The 15,324-nt window shown below is 45.4% G+C and overlaps 1 protein-coding gene across 11 annotated transcripts in view; it reads left to right on the top strand.

Annotated features, from left to right (window-relative positions):
- Positions 1-15,324, top strand: part of MYBPC1 (myosin binding protein C1) — a 362,797-nt gene that overhangs the window by 176,193 nt on the left and 171,280 nt on the right. For all 11 annotated transcript variants that reach the window (XM_069229024.1, XM_069229023.1, XM_069229030.1 and 8 more), the window contains one exon: positions 11,332-11,468. In XM_069229024.1, the coding sequence (XP_069085125.1) occupies positions 11,332-11,468 (137 nt within the window). The remainder of the gene's footprint in view (positions 1-11,331; positions 11,469-15,324) is intronic.

The following is a 15,324-nucleotide window of genomic DNA, read 5'->3' as shown; positions in this document are numbered from 1 at the left end:
AGAAAACTGCTTTATTATTGAAATGATTTAATAGAATATGTGTAATGATGTCACATTGCCGCTGCCACCTATTCCAACTACCTTTTGCTGCAGAGTTTGGAAGATCACTACACCATCCTCCATGGCTTCATCCATGAATGAAGAGACTCATGTCACCACTATAGATGGCAGTGACTGCAACAGTCATGTCAGATTTCACAACATATTTGTTGTGTTACCGGCCCGGCGTGGAGCTCGGTAACATGCTGGATATATGACAGAACACCAGATTACTTGCGTACTGCCTTGGCGGCAAACCACAGCTCTCTTTTATTTACTCACCCCTTACATCAGGGGCACACCATCTTTACGGCCGGAGGCAGGGGGAAACAATACATGGGGTGGGACGATATCCCCTCCCAGTTGGACCATTCCATGCTATGACATAACATTCCTCCTTTACCTCCCTCCTAGCATAATGAAAATATACAGAACAATAACACAATACTAAACAATGCCAATTGCAATTACCAGAATATATCAGCCATCCTTTTGACAAGTCCTTGGACTGCCCATATCAATACAGAATCTACTCTGCGCAATACCTCATCAGATCAATACAAAGTCTTGCAGCTTGCTGGACGGCAAGGGCCGAGGCCTGAGATGGTATCTCCCAGACCTAGCCCTCAAAGGAACACTCACCACAGTCTTTTCAGAACCATTTAGCCCAGGTGTTTCTTGCTGGCAACCACCCTGCTGTCCTTCAGATGAGATCCCCGGAGAACCCAGGTTGTCTTCTGGAGAATCACCTCGGAGTGTCGTGACCCCTGACCCCGGGGTACCAAGGCAATCATCCCCAGACTCCATACCATCTGAGTCATTGAGTAGTGTGGTGGCACCAGCGTCCCCAAGAGTGGTCTCAGACCGGTAGCACTTGAAAAATGAAATGTTCCGGGTCACAGACTCTTGGCCTTTTGCTGCAGTGACCACAGTACCTCAGACCCTCACAACAGTCCACGGCGTCAACTTAAACGGAAGTCTAAACTTCCCACCTAGTACCGGCTCCTGACTAACACCTGGTCACCCACTTGAAGAGGTGAAACCCTCCCCATCTCTTTTTTGACATTTGATCGTTGGTAGATCCACACTAACGCAACCTCTCACTTGCCTTATCCTGCAGCTCAGTGGGACCGTCAAAATGAGGGATGGTGTCTTCTACCTGTCTGTTCATGCACAAACAACTCGTGATATTTTTGTGGTAGTGTGGGGTGTGAGTCAATAGTCCCTCAGGAATGCATACAGTGCACAGTCAATATTGAGTGCCTTGGACACCTCAGTCCTCAGGACTTTATTCAATATTCGCATGAAGCGCTCAGCTTTACCATTTGCTTGAGGCCAGCACAGCATGATTTTTCGATGGGCAATGCCATTCAGAGCGAGATACTCTGCAAACTCTTGACTAGAAAATGACGGGATATTGTCCGTTCTGTATCCCTGAATGATGCCATGAGTAGCCATGATTTTTTCCAAATGAGGAATGACCTGCCCGTGGTTGTGTCCAGTATGTCCACCTCTGGATACTTGGAAAAGTCATAAATGACCACCAGCATGTGCTGGCTGTCAGGTAAGGCACCCAGGTCAGCACTGGCCCGATTCCATGGCCTGGATGGGATTGGTTCTGTGATTATAGGTGCTGACGGCTCAGAGGGGCCCACGGCCTGACAGAGGTGACAGTGTCGCACCACTCTTTCCACATGATGATCTAGTCCAAGGAACCACACTTTGCAGCAAAGTCTGGCTTTAGTTTTGACCATGCCTTTGTGGGCCGCCTGAGCCAAATCCACTATGCGTAATTGCAAAGACCGGGAAACCACCAGTTGCAGCCCGTGGAGCTAACACCCCTCTGGCGACACAAAGAGGTCCTGTCGGACACGATACAGAGCAGCTAATGTGTGTCCAGCCTCCTCAGTCCTTCTTGATAGATTATGTACCAGCTCATGCCACCTTCCTGTACGGACAGCCACTATGACAAGTTGGAGGCATTCATCCTCTTGGGTGGCGGACTTGAACTCCTGCATTGGCACCAGTAATTGTCACGATCGCTCCACCACCAAATGGACGTTATCCTCCACAGCTTTCCTCTTGAGCGATACCGGTCTGGCATCCCTTGATAGGTAGTCCGCGGGATTTTCGGATCCCGGTCGACACATCACCGTGAACTGATATTCTTGTAACTTTAGAATCCACTTCTCTATCCAAGGGGGAGAAGTGGATGTGACCCTGTTGAAAAGCAGAACAAGGGGTTTGTGGTCTGTCACCACTGGCTGGCCATATAGATAGAGGTGAAAATGGTGACAACCCCAATGGACGGCAATGGCCTCTTTTTCAATATGGGAGTATCGCTGTTCCATCTCCGTTAGGGCTCGAATGGCATAGGCCACGGGTGCCACTCACCTTTTTTGCTATGTTGCTACAGAATGGCGTCTAGCCCCACCGTACTTGCATCAACACAGTTAAGACTCTTTGGCCAGATCGATAGACCTCACCGTGGTATGAGCTGACAGTGCATTCTTGGTGGAATGGAAGACACTTTCCTGGGCAGCTCCCCACTCTCAGCGAGCGCTGGTCTTTGTCAGTTCTCAGAGAGGAGCAGTGAGAGATACCACATTCTGAATGAATCTGCCACAGTACATGACCATGCCAAGAAAACTACAGACACGGGTGACAGAGGTGGGTGCTGGTGCCATCTGAATGTCTTGTACCTTCTCCGGGTCTGACATTACTTCTTTATCAGAGAAGTGATATCTGAAGAAAGCAATGTGAGTCTGTAGAAATGCACACTTTTCTCTGTGCAGTGGTAAATCATGCTTTTAGGTGCTTGAATGTGGTTCAAAGTCTTTCAAGGTGTCCTTCTATTGTAGGGGCATGTACCAGTATATCGTCACTCACATTAATGACCCCATCCAGCCCTGTTAGTACTCCTCTTAGAGTGTCCTGAAACACCTCATCCGCGCTGGGAATCCTAAAGCTGAGGTGGGTGTACCTCTGGAGCCCCACATGTGTGGAAAATGTGGTGATGGCTCTTGATACGGGGTGAAGCATGAGTTGGTGGTAGCCTGCCCTGAGGTCCCTTTTTGAGAACCACCTAGATCCACTCAATGGTTGGGGTTAGGTCGCATTTGCGACGAATGGCGGTGTTGGGCAGCATCATATCTACACAGATCCTCACCTCACCAGGATGTTTGGGCTTCTGGATGACCACAATCAGTGAGACCTAAGGCGTGGGTCCCTCCACTCGCTCAATGATGCCGGCTGCTTCCAGTTTTCACAACTCCCCCTCCATTTTAGGGCATAGATGGAAGGTGACCCTGTGATGATTCAGGGCCACTGGTTGAATGGGCTGGTCAATGTGGAGGTGTATCAGCCTTTCTTTCAAACACCCGATTCCATTGAACAGCCGGGAGTGTTCTGCTAACAGCCCTTCAATACTTTCTTGAGGTACACTAAACACAAATTACACCAGGCCCAGCTTCTCTGCCGTCCGGCAGCTCCAGAGCATACCGGAACCAGTCTTGGTGACATAGAAGTTGGTGCTAACGTTCTGAGCCTCATGCCTGATGTTGGTTCTGAATACTCCTGCCAGGGGAAGTGGAGTGGATGGCCCAAACACAAACACTTTTGTGGTGGTGGGGCGAAGCATCGGTTGAAGTTGGAGTGTCTTCAGTGCCTGGAGTGCCATGATATTGATCGAAGCCCCGGTGTCTATGAGGGCCACGACTGGCTTGCCCCCCACTTGTATTTTGCATTTCGGGATGCGCTTCCTGGGGTCGCCTTCCGGTTGCATGGCATGGATCACATGGACGGTACCTTCTGATTCCTCGTCATCCACGTCTCCATTGCCTTTGTCCGATGTGTGGATCTGTGCAGCCTGCACTGTCTTTGGTTGATTTGGCTTCTTGGAGGAGGCAGACCTGCAGACCTTGGTGAAGTGGTTTGGTTTATCACAGTTGGCACACCATTTCCCTTGGGCAGCGCACTGTCCTTGATGAGGATATGACCCACCGCACATGTAGCAGGCTTGGGTTGCTGCACTTGACTTCGGGCGTGATTTCTTTCGGTCCATGTGGGCTGTGGTAACATCGTTCACTGGTTCAGTTTTTACCGGTTTGTGCAGGGCTGCCTCCATATGGGCTGCACGTACCTTTGAGAGCTCCTTGGATCTCTCCAGTGTGAGCATGTTCGCCATCAATATCCCCGGTACTTGTAGAATGTTCTCCCTCAGCTTTACTGAGTGACAGCCTGGAAAGGAATTCTGCTCGAAGGTGTCTACCAAATCCTCTGGAAGCTGTCTAGCCTGACGCAGGAGGAACCTTTCGTAATCCGGGTTGGCTAATGGTTCAAAGTAGGCTGTGAGGGATCTTTTCAGTGACTGATACGTGAAAAGTGGCCCTTCCTCTATGAGAGATTTACTGATTTTGTGGATGGCTGCTCCTCCCAGATGTAAGAGCATGGGACGGCATCAGTCATTGTCTAATGCGACAGCCCAAAAATATGTTTCCAGTCTCTCAACCCATTCTTTCCCCCTAGCCGCCTGGGCTAATGGTGGGCCGTCGATTATGAAGGGGTCCAGCGCAGGTATGGATGACATTGCACAGCACAGGCAATGTCAGCATCCCTCCCATTGATCCGCCCGGTGACAGACATCCGGCCAATCCCAGTAATGAGACCCCTGTTCTATTGTCTGTGTTTCTTCTGGCAGGCCCTCCTCAGGGTAAAGTTCAGTTGGTGAATAGTTAATGTTAACTAGGGAAGGGGCCCCTGAGTAAATGGCTGTCTTTGCACTGTCCTGTGGGGGCTCAGCCTCCCTTCCAGCTGAGTGACACACAGACCGCCCATGGCTGGGGTGCCTTGATCACTTACGGGTTTACTTGTTGCACCATCCCAGCAGATGCCTGTCCTCTGACAGACAGGCCACCCTGGATGAACAGCAGAGACCCGATCTCCTCACTTTGCTGCAGGGAGGGCAGACCGTGTGCTGGCCTTCAGTTCGCCTCTCTGAGGCACGTGGAGAGTGTGAGGGGGGCCACCAACCCTTCAGGCAGCGCATGCTCAGCTCCGCTGCTGAGAGCACTGCTCCAGGGCCCAGACCACGGAGAGCCACCTAGCCACCAAACACCGCGGTGCAGGATGCGCTGTGTGTCGCCCCATACAGGTGGGGGCACAACACCACCAGCTGCCGTGGAGCTTTTACGGATGCGCAGCAAGGAAACACTGGGCACGATGGGGCAGGGGACGCCATTGCCAATTTGTTGTGTTACCGGCCCGGCCAGGCGCTCGGTAACACGCTGGACATATGACAGGACACCATATTACTTGCATACTGCATTGGCGCCAAACCGCGGCTCTCTTTTACTCACCCCTCACATCAGGGGCACACCATCTTCACGGCTGGAGGCAGGGGGAAACAATACATTGCGTGGGACTGAATCCCCTCCCAGTTGGACCATTACATGCTACGACAAAGCATTATTGACAGAAGCCTGGAAGACTAAAATTACCTTGGGACTTCCTGCTACCTGACCTGTAAATGGCTGACAGGTTGTTCTTAGGTCAGCAGAGCTTAACCAGCCACTGGCCAGGCTGTGCACATTCCCAGTAGGGGACTTTTGTCTTGGGGTACACTGGGCCTTTGTCTGCTTGGAAACACTCTTTAATGGCTCAAATATCAGCCCAAAGACTAAGAACAAAGTTGCGCGCAGGATTCTAGAGAATTGGAAGGAAGGGGTGAACTTTTTTGGCCCCATTTCAGATGCTCCATATCCACTTGGGAACTCAGGCTCTCATTTGAAAAGTAGGCATTTGTACCTCTTACAGAGCTTTTTCCAGGTAGGATACGGTTTGCAAATCTAGCTCCATTTATTTCATTCAGGCACTTGCAGTTCCCATTTACTATAAAACGTGCCTGGTGATAAATGGGTGTTTTCTGAACACTCCATCAAACATGTTCATTTCTATAGTAAATTATGTAGGAACAGTAGTGTTGACCTTAATTCACACGACGTGATTCGACCCCTTAATTGGGTAGTAAAATTCAGCCAAAATTGGGGCGATGTGGCCTCTGACACCTCTAGGCTCTGATGCTCGCCGGTGATGAGCAAAAGGGTAGAATGCTAGCATAGGTGTTGAACAGGGTTGAGTTGGGGTAATTTTTTTCACCCATGAGTTGAAAGAGGGAGGGCGTCACAGGGTCTGAAAAAGGGATCCAAACAGGAAGTGAGGAGGTGATCACACAGGCACTCAAGAGTTAAATTCAGCCTTAATCGTAATGCCCAAATACTTTCACACCTCGTGGCTGTTCTATGATCACAATTGCATTATTGTGCCGCTGGCTTACAGCAGGTGTGCGAGAAGGTTGTTATGGTGTCTTGGCCCTGCTGTTATTCCATTCTGTATGTCGAAATATCAACAACAGAAACAGCATGCTTCTAAAATATCGTGATTACAATATTGAGGACCAAAATATCGAGAAGCTAAGTGCATATAGGTAAGTATAGATTTAATATACTTAATTCCACATCTACATACCTTGAATACATATATATTGTCAAGGTACATATATGTAGTCGTAAGTAAAGTAAACCTGTACTTGCTTCTAAGCATTTACTTTCATGGCATTTTGGTCATAGATATTTTGTCCACAGTATTCTGCTCGCACTATATTCTGGAGTCATTATTGAGGGGGAATACCGAAGAATCTTGTTATCTAACTGTTCCTGGGGGTTCTATTTGTGCCAGTTACTACAGGGCAGATGGTGGGTGAGGCCCAATAAAGTAACTACACTCTATCATCGGTGCTTTTGTATCCTTGGATTCTTTTAGAGATTTTTAAAGCGGTTTGAGCTTCACAGTAAATGCAGACTGACACCACTTTTGTCAGTCCATGGTGTTTTACAAGAAAACATGTTTCTATGAGGGGGGTGGCGTCTTTAATTCTGCCGGTGGAATTGGAGGAACCTATTAATTTTACATTACTCTTATAATGTGGCATTAATAAATTCTGCTGCTTCGCTCTGTCGGCTGAATTAATCATTATTATCAGCACTGCTTGTGATCATCAGAGAGTGTCAATGGTAGCCTGAATTGTTTCTTCTCCGCTCAGTGCTTAATTTGAACCGGTGGTTTCCGGTGCTGGGGACTTCTTTTTGAGGGCTGGCACTTATTTTTCTGTTTCAAGCATTTACTACGAGCAAAAGACACATATGGGAAAGACAGAGGAAGACAAAAACAAAAAAACTTCACAAAGGGAGAAATCTGCAAGAGTGAGCTGAAGGGCCAGGGAGTGGCTGTAAATGGATTAAAGAGGCCCGAGATGGCTTCAAGATTACACTGACTCAGTATTCTGTGCTCACCCATTTAATTGCAGCAGGCACTTGTTTCAGAGGAGAGCTTAGGGCTCCGGCACCATTTATTTACAAATTAAGCACTGTCTCCACTGTGCTGATTGGTTTAGCGCCTGTGACATACTTTCCCCCAACTTTCTTTGTAACTTGTGGATGAATGGGTCAGTAGTTCTTGGAGTGGGGTGATTACGGCCTGGTCACTTCAGCCGTAGTTAATTAATTGCCCCGGCTCTCGCTTCCTATAGGCCACCCAAAACTTGCTGCCTTTCGTGACTTCCTCTACCTTTTTGGCCCCTTGACATCGAGTTGCTGGCCTTTTCCCACCAGTGTTGGTGTGCCTGCTACACCTCCTTAGCTTGCCTTCGGTTGTGTTGCTGAGAGTTGTGCGCCGCACACCCACAGTGGCTAGCCATGTCAACTCATGATCATCATCCTGGATATTGCCCAGCTCCCCACAGACTGGGCAGGACTTTGTTCTTCCTGTGTAATTGGCCTATCAGAGAGGTATGTTCCTAGTTTCTGTTGTCTGACACGCACTGTTCTATCCGTCACAGAAGCAATTTGTTTTCTCTTTTGGATTATTCTCCATCTTCAGGTTGGCTCGCTATCAGATAACAGGTAGCAGCACTAAATGTACTTACCCCCAGAACAGGGCCATAGTTGTTGTTAGTGTAGCAGGTTCATCCGTGTACTTGCGCAGGGCTGGCGGGCTCAACTGGACCCTAATAAGGCTCTATATTACTACCTGATCAGGTATCAGAGGCCGACACACATTTGCTGCACCAGATATCTAGACAAAATAGCACTAGAGACAGAGAGTGATAACACATGTCATGGCAATTATACAACCTAATATTGGTGAATGTGATGCCAAGGATTTTCCACAATATGGCTTCATGGGATTTGGAGGCAGGTGGTTTGTAAAAATAGATTCCTCCAAACCTGTTCAGTCTACCATTAGTGGGGGAAAGTGTACTGGGACAACATTACTAACAATGTATGAGCAAACAAAACTGCTCCCTATTCAGATGGTCGAGCAGAGAACTTTCCTCCTGGCATTTCCCAGGGCCTCCGGCATGGCCGACACCCCACTCCTACTGCATTTGTCATGGTAAAGGGTAGGGAGGGAGTGGTCTGAGTCGTTTCCAGAACGCTGTTCGCAGGCGTTTTTTGTTTTCAGAGCACTTGAACTGTGGAGTAAACAGCAGATCCGCCTTGTGCTTTGGGCAGTCTGTTGAGCAGACAATTCGTTCAGGGAAAGGCACATTATGGTGGCAAACTTGTAGGTATTATTTGAGATCAGGCTCTCGTCTGATTTTAAATCCATTAGTTTCATTAATGCTTAGGAGCAAAGTGGATTAGTAGTGATTCACACAACTCTTTGCATTGGCCACAGCTCCATAAGGTGTCAGCACTGTACTGCAGACCCTATCCAAAGTGTTTTTTTAAACAATATAACAATGTATATGAATGTGAATATTTCAGCGCAACTTGGTTAACCTAATCCATTGCACTAGCATAGTCGGAACTGTGGGGAATCTCACAGAGTTCTTATGTAACTCTGCGGAATTCTGTATAGTGCAACTCTTCGAGTTCTACCCACTTTAGTTCCTAGGCCGTAAAGCTGTGACTGTCCTCTACAAGAAAATACTTCACAGGCAATAGTATTTGGCATATTGAAGTAACTGGTTTGGTGACACAGACCCCTCAGTCTATTGTGTGAAATTCAGCATGCCCAGAAAATTCAGATTTTTTTGGTTATAGCCCTTTCTGTTCTGGTTCCTTGCAGTTTAGATATTTCCAACAAGCACAAACGACTTATTGGAAAAACTTCAGATTTCTGTGGCACAATATTTGTGCCTGTAAATTGGTTATTGCATTGCTTTATAGTAGGTGTCTCCAACCAGTCAAAGACACCTTCAGCGCAGCTCACACCCTTGAGTTCATTTTAAAATAAGCACAGGGTCGAATTTCCCTTTTGAAGTTAAGGAAGGCAGTGTTTATTTTACAATATTATCTTCAGGCTGCAAGAGGCCTCATAATGAGCAGTACTGGAGTTACATTTATGATGGAGGGCACAGAGGCAAGCATTGAGGTATTTAAATCTTAACTAAAAGTCCTTGTCTACTAGTTTGAGAACAAAATGATGTTTCTGAATGCTTTTCAATGGGAAAAAATAAAATAAAGTGTTATGTTATTAATTACGTTAACTTTTCTTTTTAATCTTCTACCATTTCGAAGTGTCACATTTACAAACAGCAGGCCTCTTGTTCCCAGTGGCCAGTAGACACTGTACCATATTTATAGCTGAAAAGTACAGTCATTTTTTTAAATGGGAGATGTTTAAAGTAAAGAAAAATATTTATATGAAACATTGAGTCAATCGTGTCTTAATATTTTGTGAAGGATGTTTCTTCACTCTAAAGTCCTCCCATTTAAGTAAATGGCTGTATTTTTCTGTTATAAATCTGGCACCAGGTCTACAGGCCACTGGGTGCATGATGCCTGCTGTTTGTAAATGCAACACTTTGAAACGGGAGAAAATGTAACTGATGAGTTTTATGAAATACAAATGAACATAAAGTTAAATTTCTCCCATTTCAAAGTGTCACATTTACACACAGCAGGCACCTTTCACCCAATGGGTGGTAGACATAGGCCCTCATTTCAACCCTGGCGGTCGGTGACCACCAGGGGAAATGTGACGGTAGTACCGCCAACAGGCTGGCGGTACTACACACCATATTTTGACCGTGGCGAAAGCACCACGGTCATACCACCGGGACCGACGGTATACCGCCATGGCGGTCGTAATCCGCCAGGGCAGCGCTGCCCGGGGGATTTCTACTCCCCTTACCGCCAGGTCCATGGCGGTAAAGGCTGGCGGTAAGGGGAGTTGGGGTGTCCCTCAGGGCACCTGGGGGCCCCTGCACTGCCCATGCACTTAGCATGGGCAGTACAGGGGCCCCCAGGCACAGCCCCATCGCGCAATACGAATTACAGGCAGTGGATTGCGCGACGGGTGCTGCTGCACCCGCCGCACCGCCACATTGCCGCCGGCTCCATTAGGAGCCGGCTGCAATGTTACGGCCCAGCGGGGATGTCCAAATGCGGCCCGGGGGTTCCAGGCCACATAGGCGGCCGACTGGCGGTTCAATATTGGTGGGCAGCCTCCGCCACCCGCTAATGTTGAAATGAGGGCCATAGTGTCATATTTATAACTGAAAAATACAGCTTTTTTAAGCAGGAGGGATTTAAAGTGCAGAAAATATTTCAATTTTATGAATTTTTTGCAGAAAATTATTATGCACTTTAAATTTTTACCTTTTAAAAAAAATGGTTGTGTGTTTGTGTTATATATGTAACGGTTCCACATAGGAAAAGTTATGTCTTGTGCCACAAGCATATATGATACACGCTCTCTTTCACCCATACATGCACATATCCCATTCATATGCACACAAGACCACACTCTCACTGGCACACACTGCAGCCCTGTCATAGCGCCTTCAGTCAAAAAGTGTTTTGTTCAAACCATAGTTTCTGGCTGTATGGGCATTAGGCTTATAGTCAGTGAGCTGGGCGTGGGTGTGTCTTCTAACACTGCATGAGTGCCCTGGCTATCAGTAGCTCACAATGATTTTCACTGATCAGAAGTAGTTCTCACTACAGAAAAGGTTGGAGACCCCGGCATTATTGCTTTCATATAGCTCTTACTACCCTAAGTGAAGTGTTGACGCATTTGACTCATACGTTTAGAACATTCATGATGGAATGTTCTGTTTTTTGGAAGTGTTAGGAGTCAGTGTTGTGCTTAAAAGTACACCATCCTACACACACTATACATTGTAAACATTCTGTACCAGATGATGAAGTACTTCCCATGAGTAGCTTATGAACAGTAAATTGAGCACCATTTATTACATAATGACTATTGAATCTTCCATTGCAGATCCGCCAAAGATCCATTTTGATGCTCTTAATTACCCAGACAATACTGTAGTTGTCGTTGCTGGGAACAAACTGCGTCTTGAAGTCCCAATCACTGGAGAGCCAGCTCCAAAAATCATCTGGAGTAGAGGGGACAAGGTATGTAACTTGACAATTACTGCACCACTCACCCTCTCCAAATACAGACATTTTTTATCAGGAGGAATAATTTGAGCTCTTCTATGTGGAAACAAATGTTGTGTCAGGGTTAAACTGGGACAGAAAATATGCCCGGGCAACAAAACAAAAGAGGCCACCATTAAAGAATCAGATAGCTAAAAAAGTGGCCCAGATTTGCAAATAGGGCAGTTTGAATTTGTGCAGACACACTGCATAGGTATTTTGCAACGTATGGGATACTGCATGCATATGTGCTTGCTACAGACAATGTGAAATAGGGAAATCAATAGTAAAAACTGACCCACCAGACCATAAAACAGGTCCACAAACCTCCAGAAAAGCAGTCCATATACTCAGATATCAGGCCAGTCTCTAAGACACTACCTGATTGCCCTATAGGCCAGTCAGACCCTGTGTCATATGCAGTTCTAAGACTTTAGCGCTTGAATGCATGTGTTGGCAGATGGACATCGGATATGGAATTAATATTGCAGAAAACACTCTCCTGAAATTCATTATTCGAAAGTTCTGTTTTTTGCACATTGGAGTCTCATCTTTGTAATAAGTATAGAAAAGTAAGAAATATATGGATACACATTGGGACTGATACACCAAAAAGTAGTAATTCTGTACTTGCAGATTTACAAGTCCAAGTGTAAATTTACTACTTTATGGACTTCACAAACATTCCCAGGAATAAGAATGGAAAGTTGCAACATGCGCAGGTTTCACTGCATATTCTGAGGAAGATCATATGACATTCTCCTTTCCAGCCTGGAAATACATTTATCCCAGCCCTTAGCTCAAAGAAACATTTAACCCTTTCCAGAGTGGAAAGGGGAATGGAAGGAGTTTGTGAATGCCATCAATCAGCCATAATTATCGGCTTTCAAAAACTTCCAGGGCAGACCAAGTTTGGAATATCCATATTCCCACTTCTTCAATAGAATGTATAAGTGCAGTGAACTCCATACTGGTGATAGCGATCTCACACATATAAATCTAATAATGTGTGTCAGGAATTCCTATGAGTTCCTGGAAGGCAGAAGTAAGGTGCATTGGTTGTAAACATACGTTTATGAGCAAATTTAACTTGCGAATAGGCCCGAAGTATCCTGGATAACGGCATCGATACAATCATTGGGTAACTAAGACCTTGGTGTTAGTGCTACCTGGGCACAAAATGTATTGGCATTGTTTTAAGAATTACCATTAATAGGGAGCAGATTGCAGATTGTTTCCTCCCAATTTACATTCATACTTGCAACCAACTTTATCAAAATGAAAAAAAGGAGTGCAAATAACTTTTGCATACATTTTTTCTCAATATTGTGCCAGTGTGAAAAGCGGGCACTAAAGATGGAAGAACTTCTAAAAGCTTGAACCTGGTTTGAGCAACATGTCTTACTATGGCTTTTCAGGCCAAAAAGATGGTGTGTGGGTGAAAATAAGTGTGTGCTAGAACGAGTCACAATGAATGAGAGTGAGTAATAGTGAGTGAGAGTCAGTAAGTGACTGAAAATAAGTGTGAATGAGTGTGAGTAAGGGTGAGTGTAAGTAACTGAGTAAGAAAGCATGAGTGAATGAGAGTAAGAGTGAATTTGAACAACAGTGATTGGGAATGAATGAGTGAGTCATAGTGAGTGTATATAACTGGGTCTGGGTGAGAATGAGTTACTGGGATTAAGATAGTGCAAGTGAGTGTGAGTGAGTAAGTATGATTGCATCAGAGTAAGAGTGAGTAAGAATATAGTGTGAGTAAGAGCTCATCACCCAGCATAGTATCCAGGTGATTGCAGGTTCCCAGAGAAAGCAATGAAGAGGAGGGAAAAGCAAGGAGAAGGCAGGTAAGAAATGGAAGAAAAAGCAAGGAGAAAGCCGTGAGAACGTGGGAAAAGCAAGGAGAAGGCATACAAAAAACAGGTGAAAAAGCAAGGAGAAAGCAAGGAAAACAAGAAAAATCAAGGAGAATTCATGCTTAAAAAGGGGGAAAGGAAAGGAGAAAGCAGTGAGAATGAGGGGGAAAAGCAAGGAGAAAAAGCAAGGAGAGAGAGAGCAGTGAGCATAAGTGAAATGCAAAGAGAAGGCATACAAAAAACAGGGGAAATAGCAAGGAGAAAGCAGGGAAAATGGGGAAACCAAAGAGAAGGCACACTAAAAAGGGGGGATGCAAGGAGAAAGCAGTGAGAATGAGGGAAAAGCAAGGAGAAGGCACACAAAAAATGGGATAAAAGAAAGAAGAGAGCAGTGCGAATGAGGGGAAAATCAAGGAGAAGGCACACAAAAAATGGGGGACAGAGCAAAGAGAAAGCAGTGCAAATATGGGAAAAGCAAGGAAAAGGCACACAAATATGGGGGAAAGCAAGGGGAGAGCAGTGAGAATGAGGGGAAAGCAAGAAGAGGCACACAGAAATGGGGGAAAAAGCAAGGAGAAAGTGGTGAAAATGAGGGAAAAGTAAGGAGAAAGCACAAAAAAACAAGGGAAAAGGAAGGAGAAAGCAGTGAAAACAAGGGAAAAGCAAGGAGCAGGCACACAAAAAAGGGGAAAATTTTAGGAAAAAGCAACAGCATGGGTAGAGCTGGGCTTGGGACCCGAATAAAGGGCAACTGTGGCAAAATACTGGCACTGGGATACTAGAGGTAGAACTTGGCATATGTGCAACCTATGGCAAAATGCTGGCAATGGCACATTGGGAGTAATTCTTGGCATAAAGGAGGCGACCCTTTACCAAATCCAGGCCCTAACATACCAATGTTTGACATGTCGGTCACAGTACTAGTGGCAAAATGTCAGCACTGTCATGATGTATGTCATTTTTGGCATGAAAGAGCACACCGAGCACATGAGGGCACCCATGATAAAATGCTTGCTCTTCCACTATGGAGGCAATATTTGACATATGGGGGCACCCATTGCAGATTTAAAAATATGTGGTAAATTCTTGGTGATTGCCAGGTTTCATTGGCTTGACACACCATAAAAAACTTGAATATTAAATTAGTACCCTTTCAGAGCCCGTAGCCTTTGAGCAAATGTAAGTGAAATTTGTCCTTTAAAATGCATTATTGACCCAACTTTTTTGGAAGAACCCCATTGATCCCCAAGCATTTTCAAAGATCGACAGCTGCCACTGCAAGAAAAAAGTGTGAAAAGTGCATTGATGAGCACTGGTTACTTTCTGCCACAGCCACTGTGGACGGACATCAGATTTCAGATTTTGTAAAATAAATAAATTCAGCAGTGCAATGCACACGCTTCTGATTAATTAAACAAATGAACTGTAAATAAACACATTTTAAACAAGTTGTCAGGTATCCTTGCAAACACTCAAAAAATGATCATTGAATACAAAAATACAAATGTCATTTCTGTGCTTCATGAGTTATATTGCCTTGCAAATGATCACAAATCAAAAAGTATTAGCAATAAGGATTAATTTTAGTCAATAATGTAGTTCATATTCAATATATTTTCGATATCAGTCAATGATTGTGTGCCTAACTACATCACACTCCAGCCTTTCAGTTGGTAACAACTTTCACCACACAAAATCTAGTAGAAAAAGTTTCTCTTGCCATAAGTAAAGTTGCAAATATACTTTTTTATCAAGCCATATTACACATTAGACTTTGCATCTTTCTAAAGTACAGTGCAACATGCCATCATGCTAGCTCCATACCACCTGACACGAGAACCGTTTTCTGCTTGATTTTGGAATAAGATCATGTGACATTGCATGCTAGGAAGATTCATAGTCAAAGCCCATATGTTATCATTGTCTGTGATGTCATTAAAGTCAAAAGATGTGTAATGTAACGTCAGCTACCCATGGCA

Source organism: Pleurodeles waltl, chromosome 4_1 (assembly GCF_031143425.1).
Source record: "Pleurodeles waltl isolate 20211129_DDA chromosome 4_1, aPleWal1.hap1.20221129, whole genome shotgun sequence".
Classification (NCBI taxonomy): domain Eukaryota; kingdom Metazoa; phylum Chordata; class Amphibia; order Caudata; family Salamandridae; genus Pleurodeles; species Pleurodeles waltl.
The sequence above is the reverse complement of the archived record's forward strand: the minus strand, read 5'-3'. Positions and strand labels throughout refer to the sequence as shown.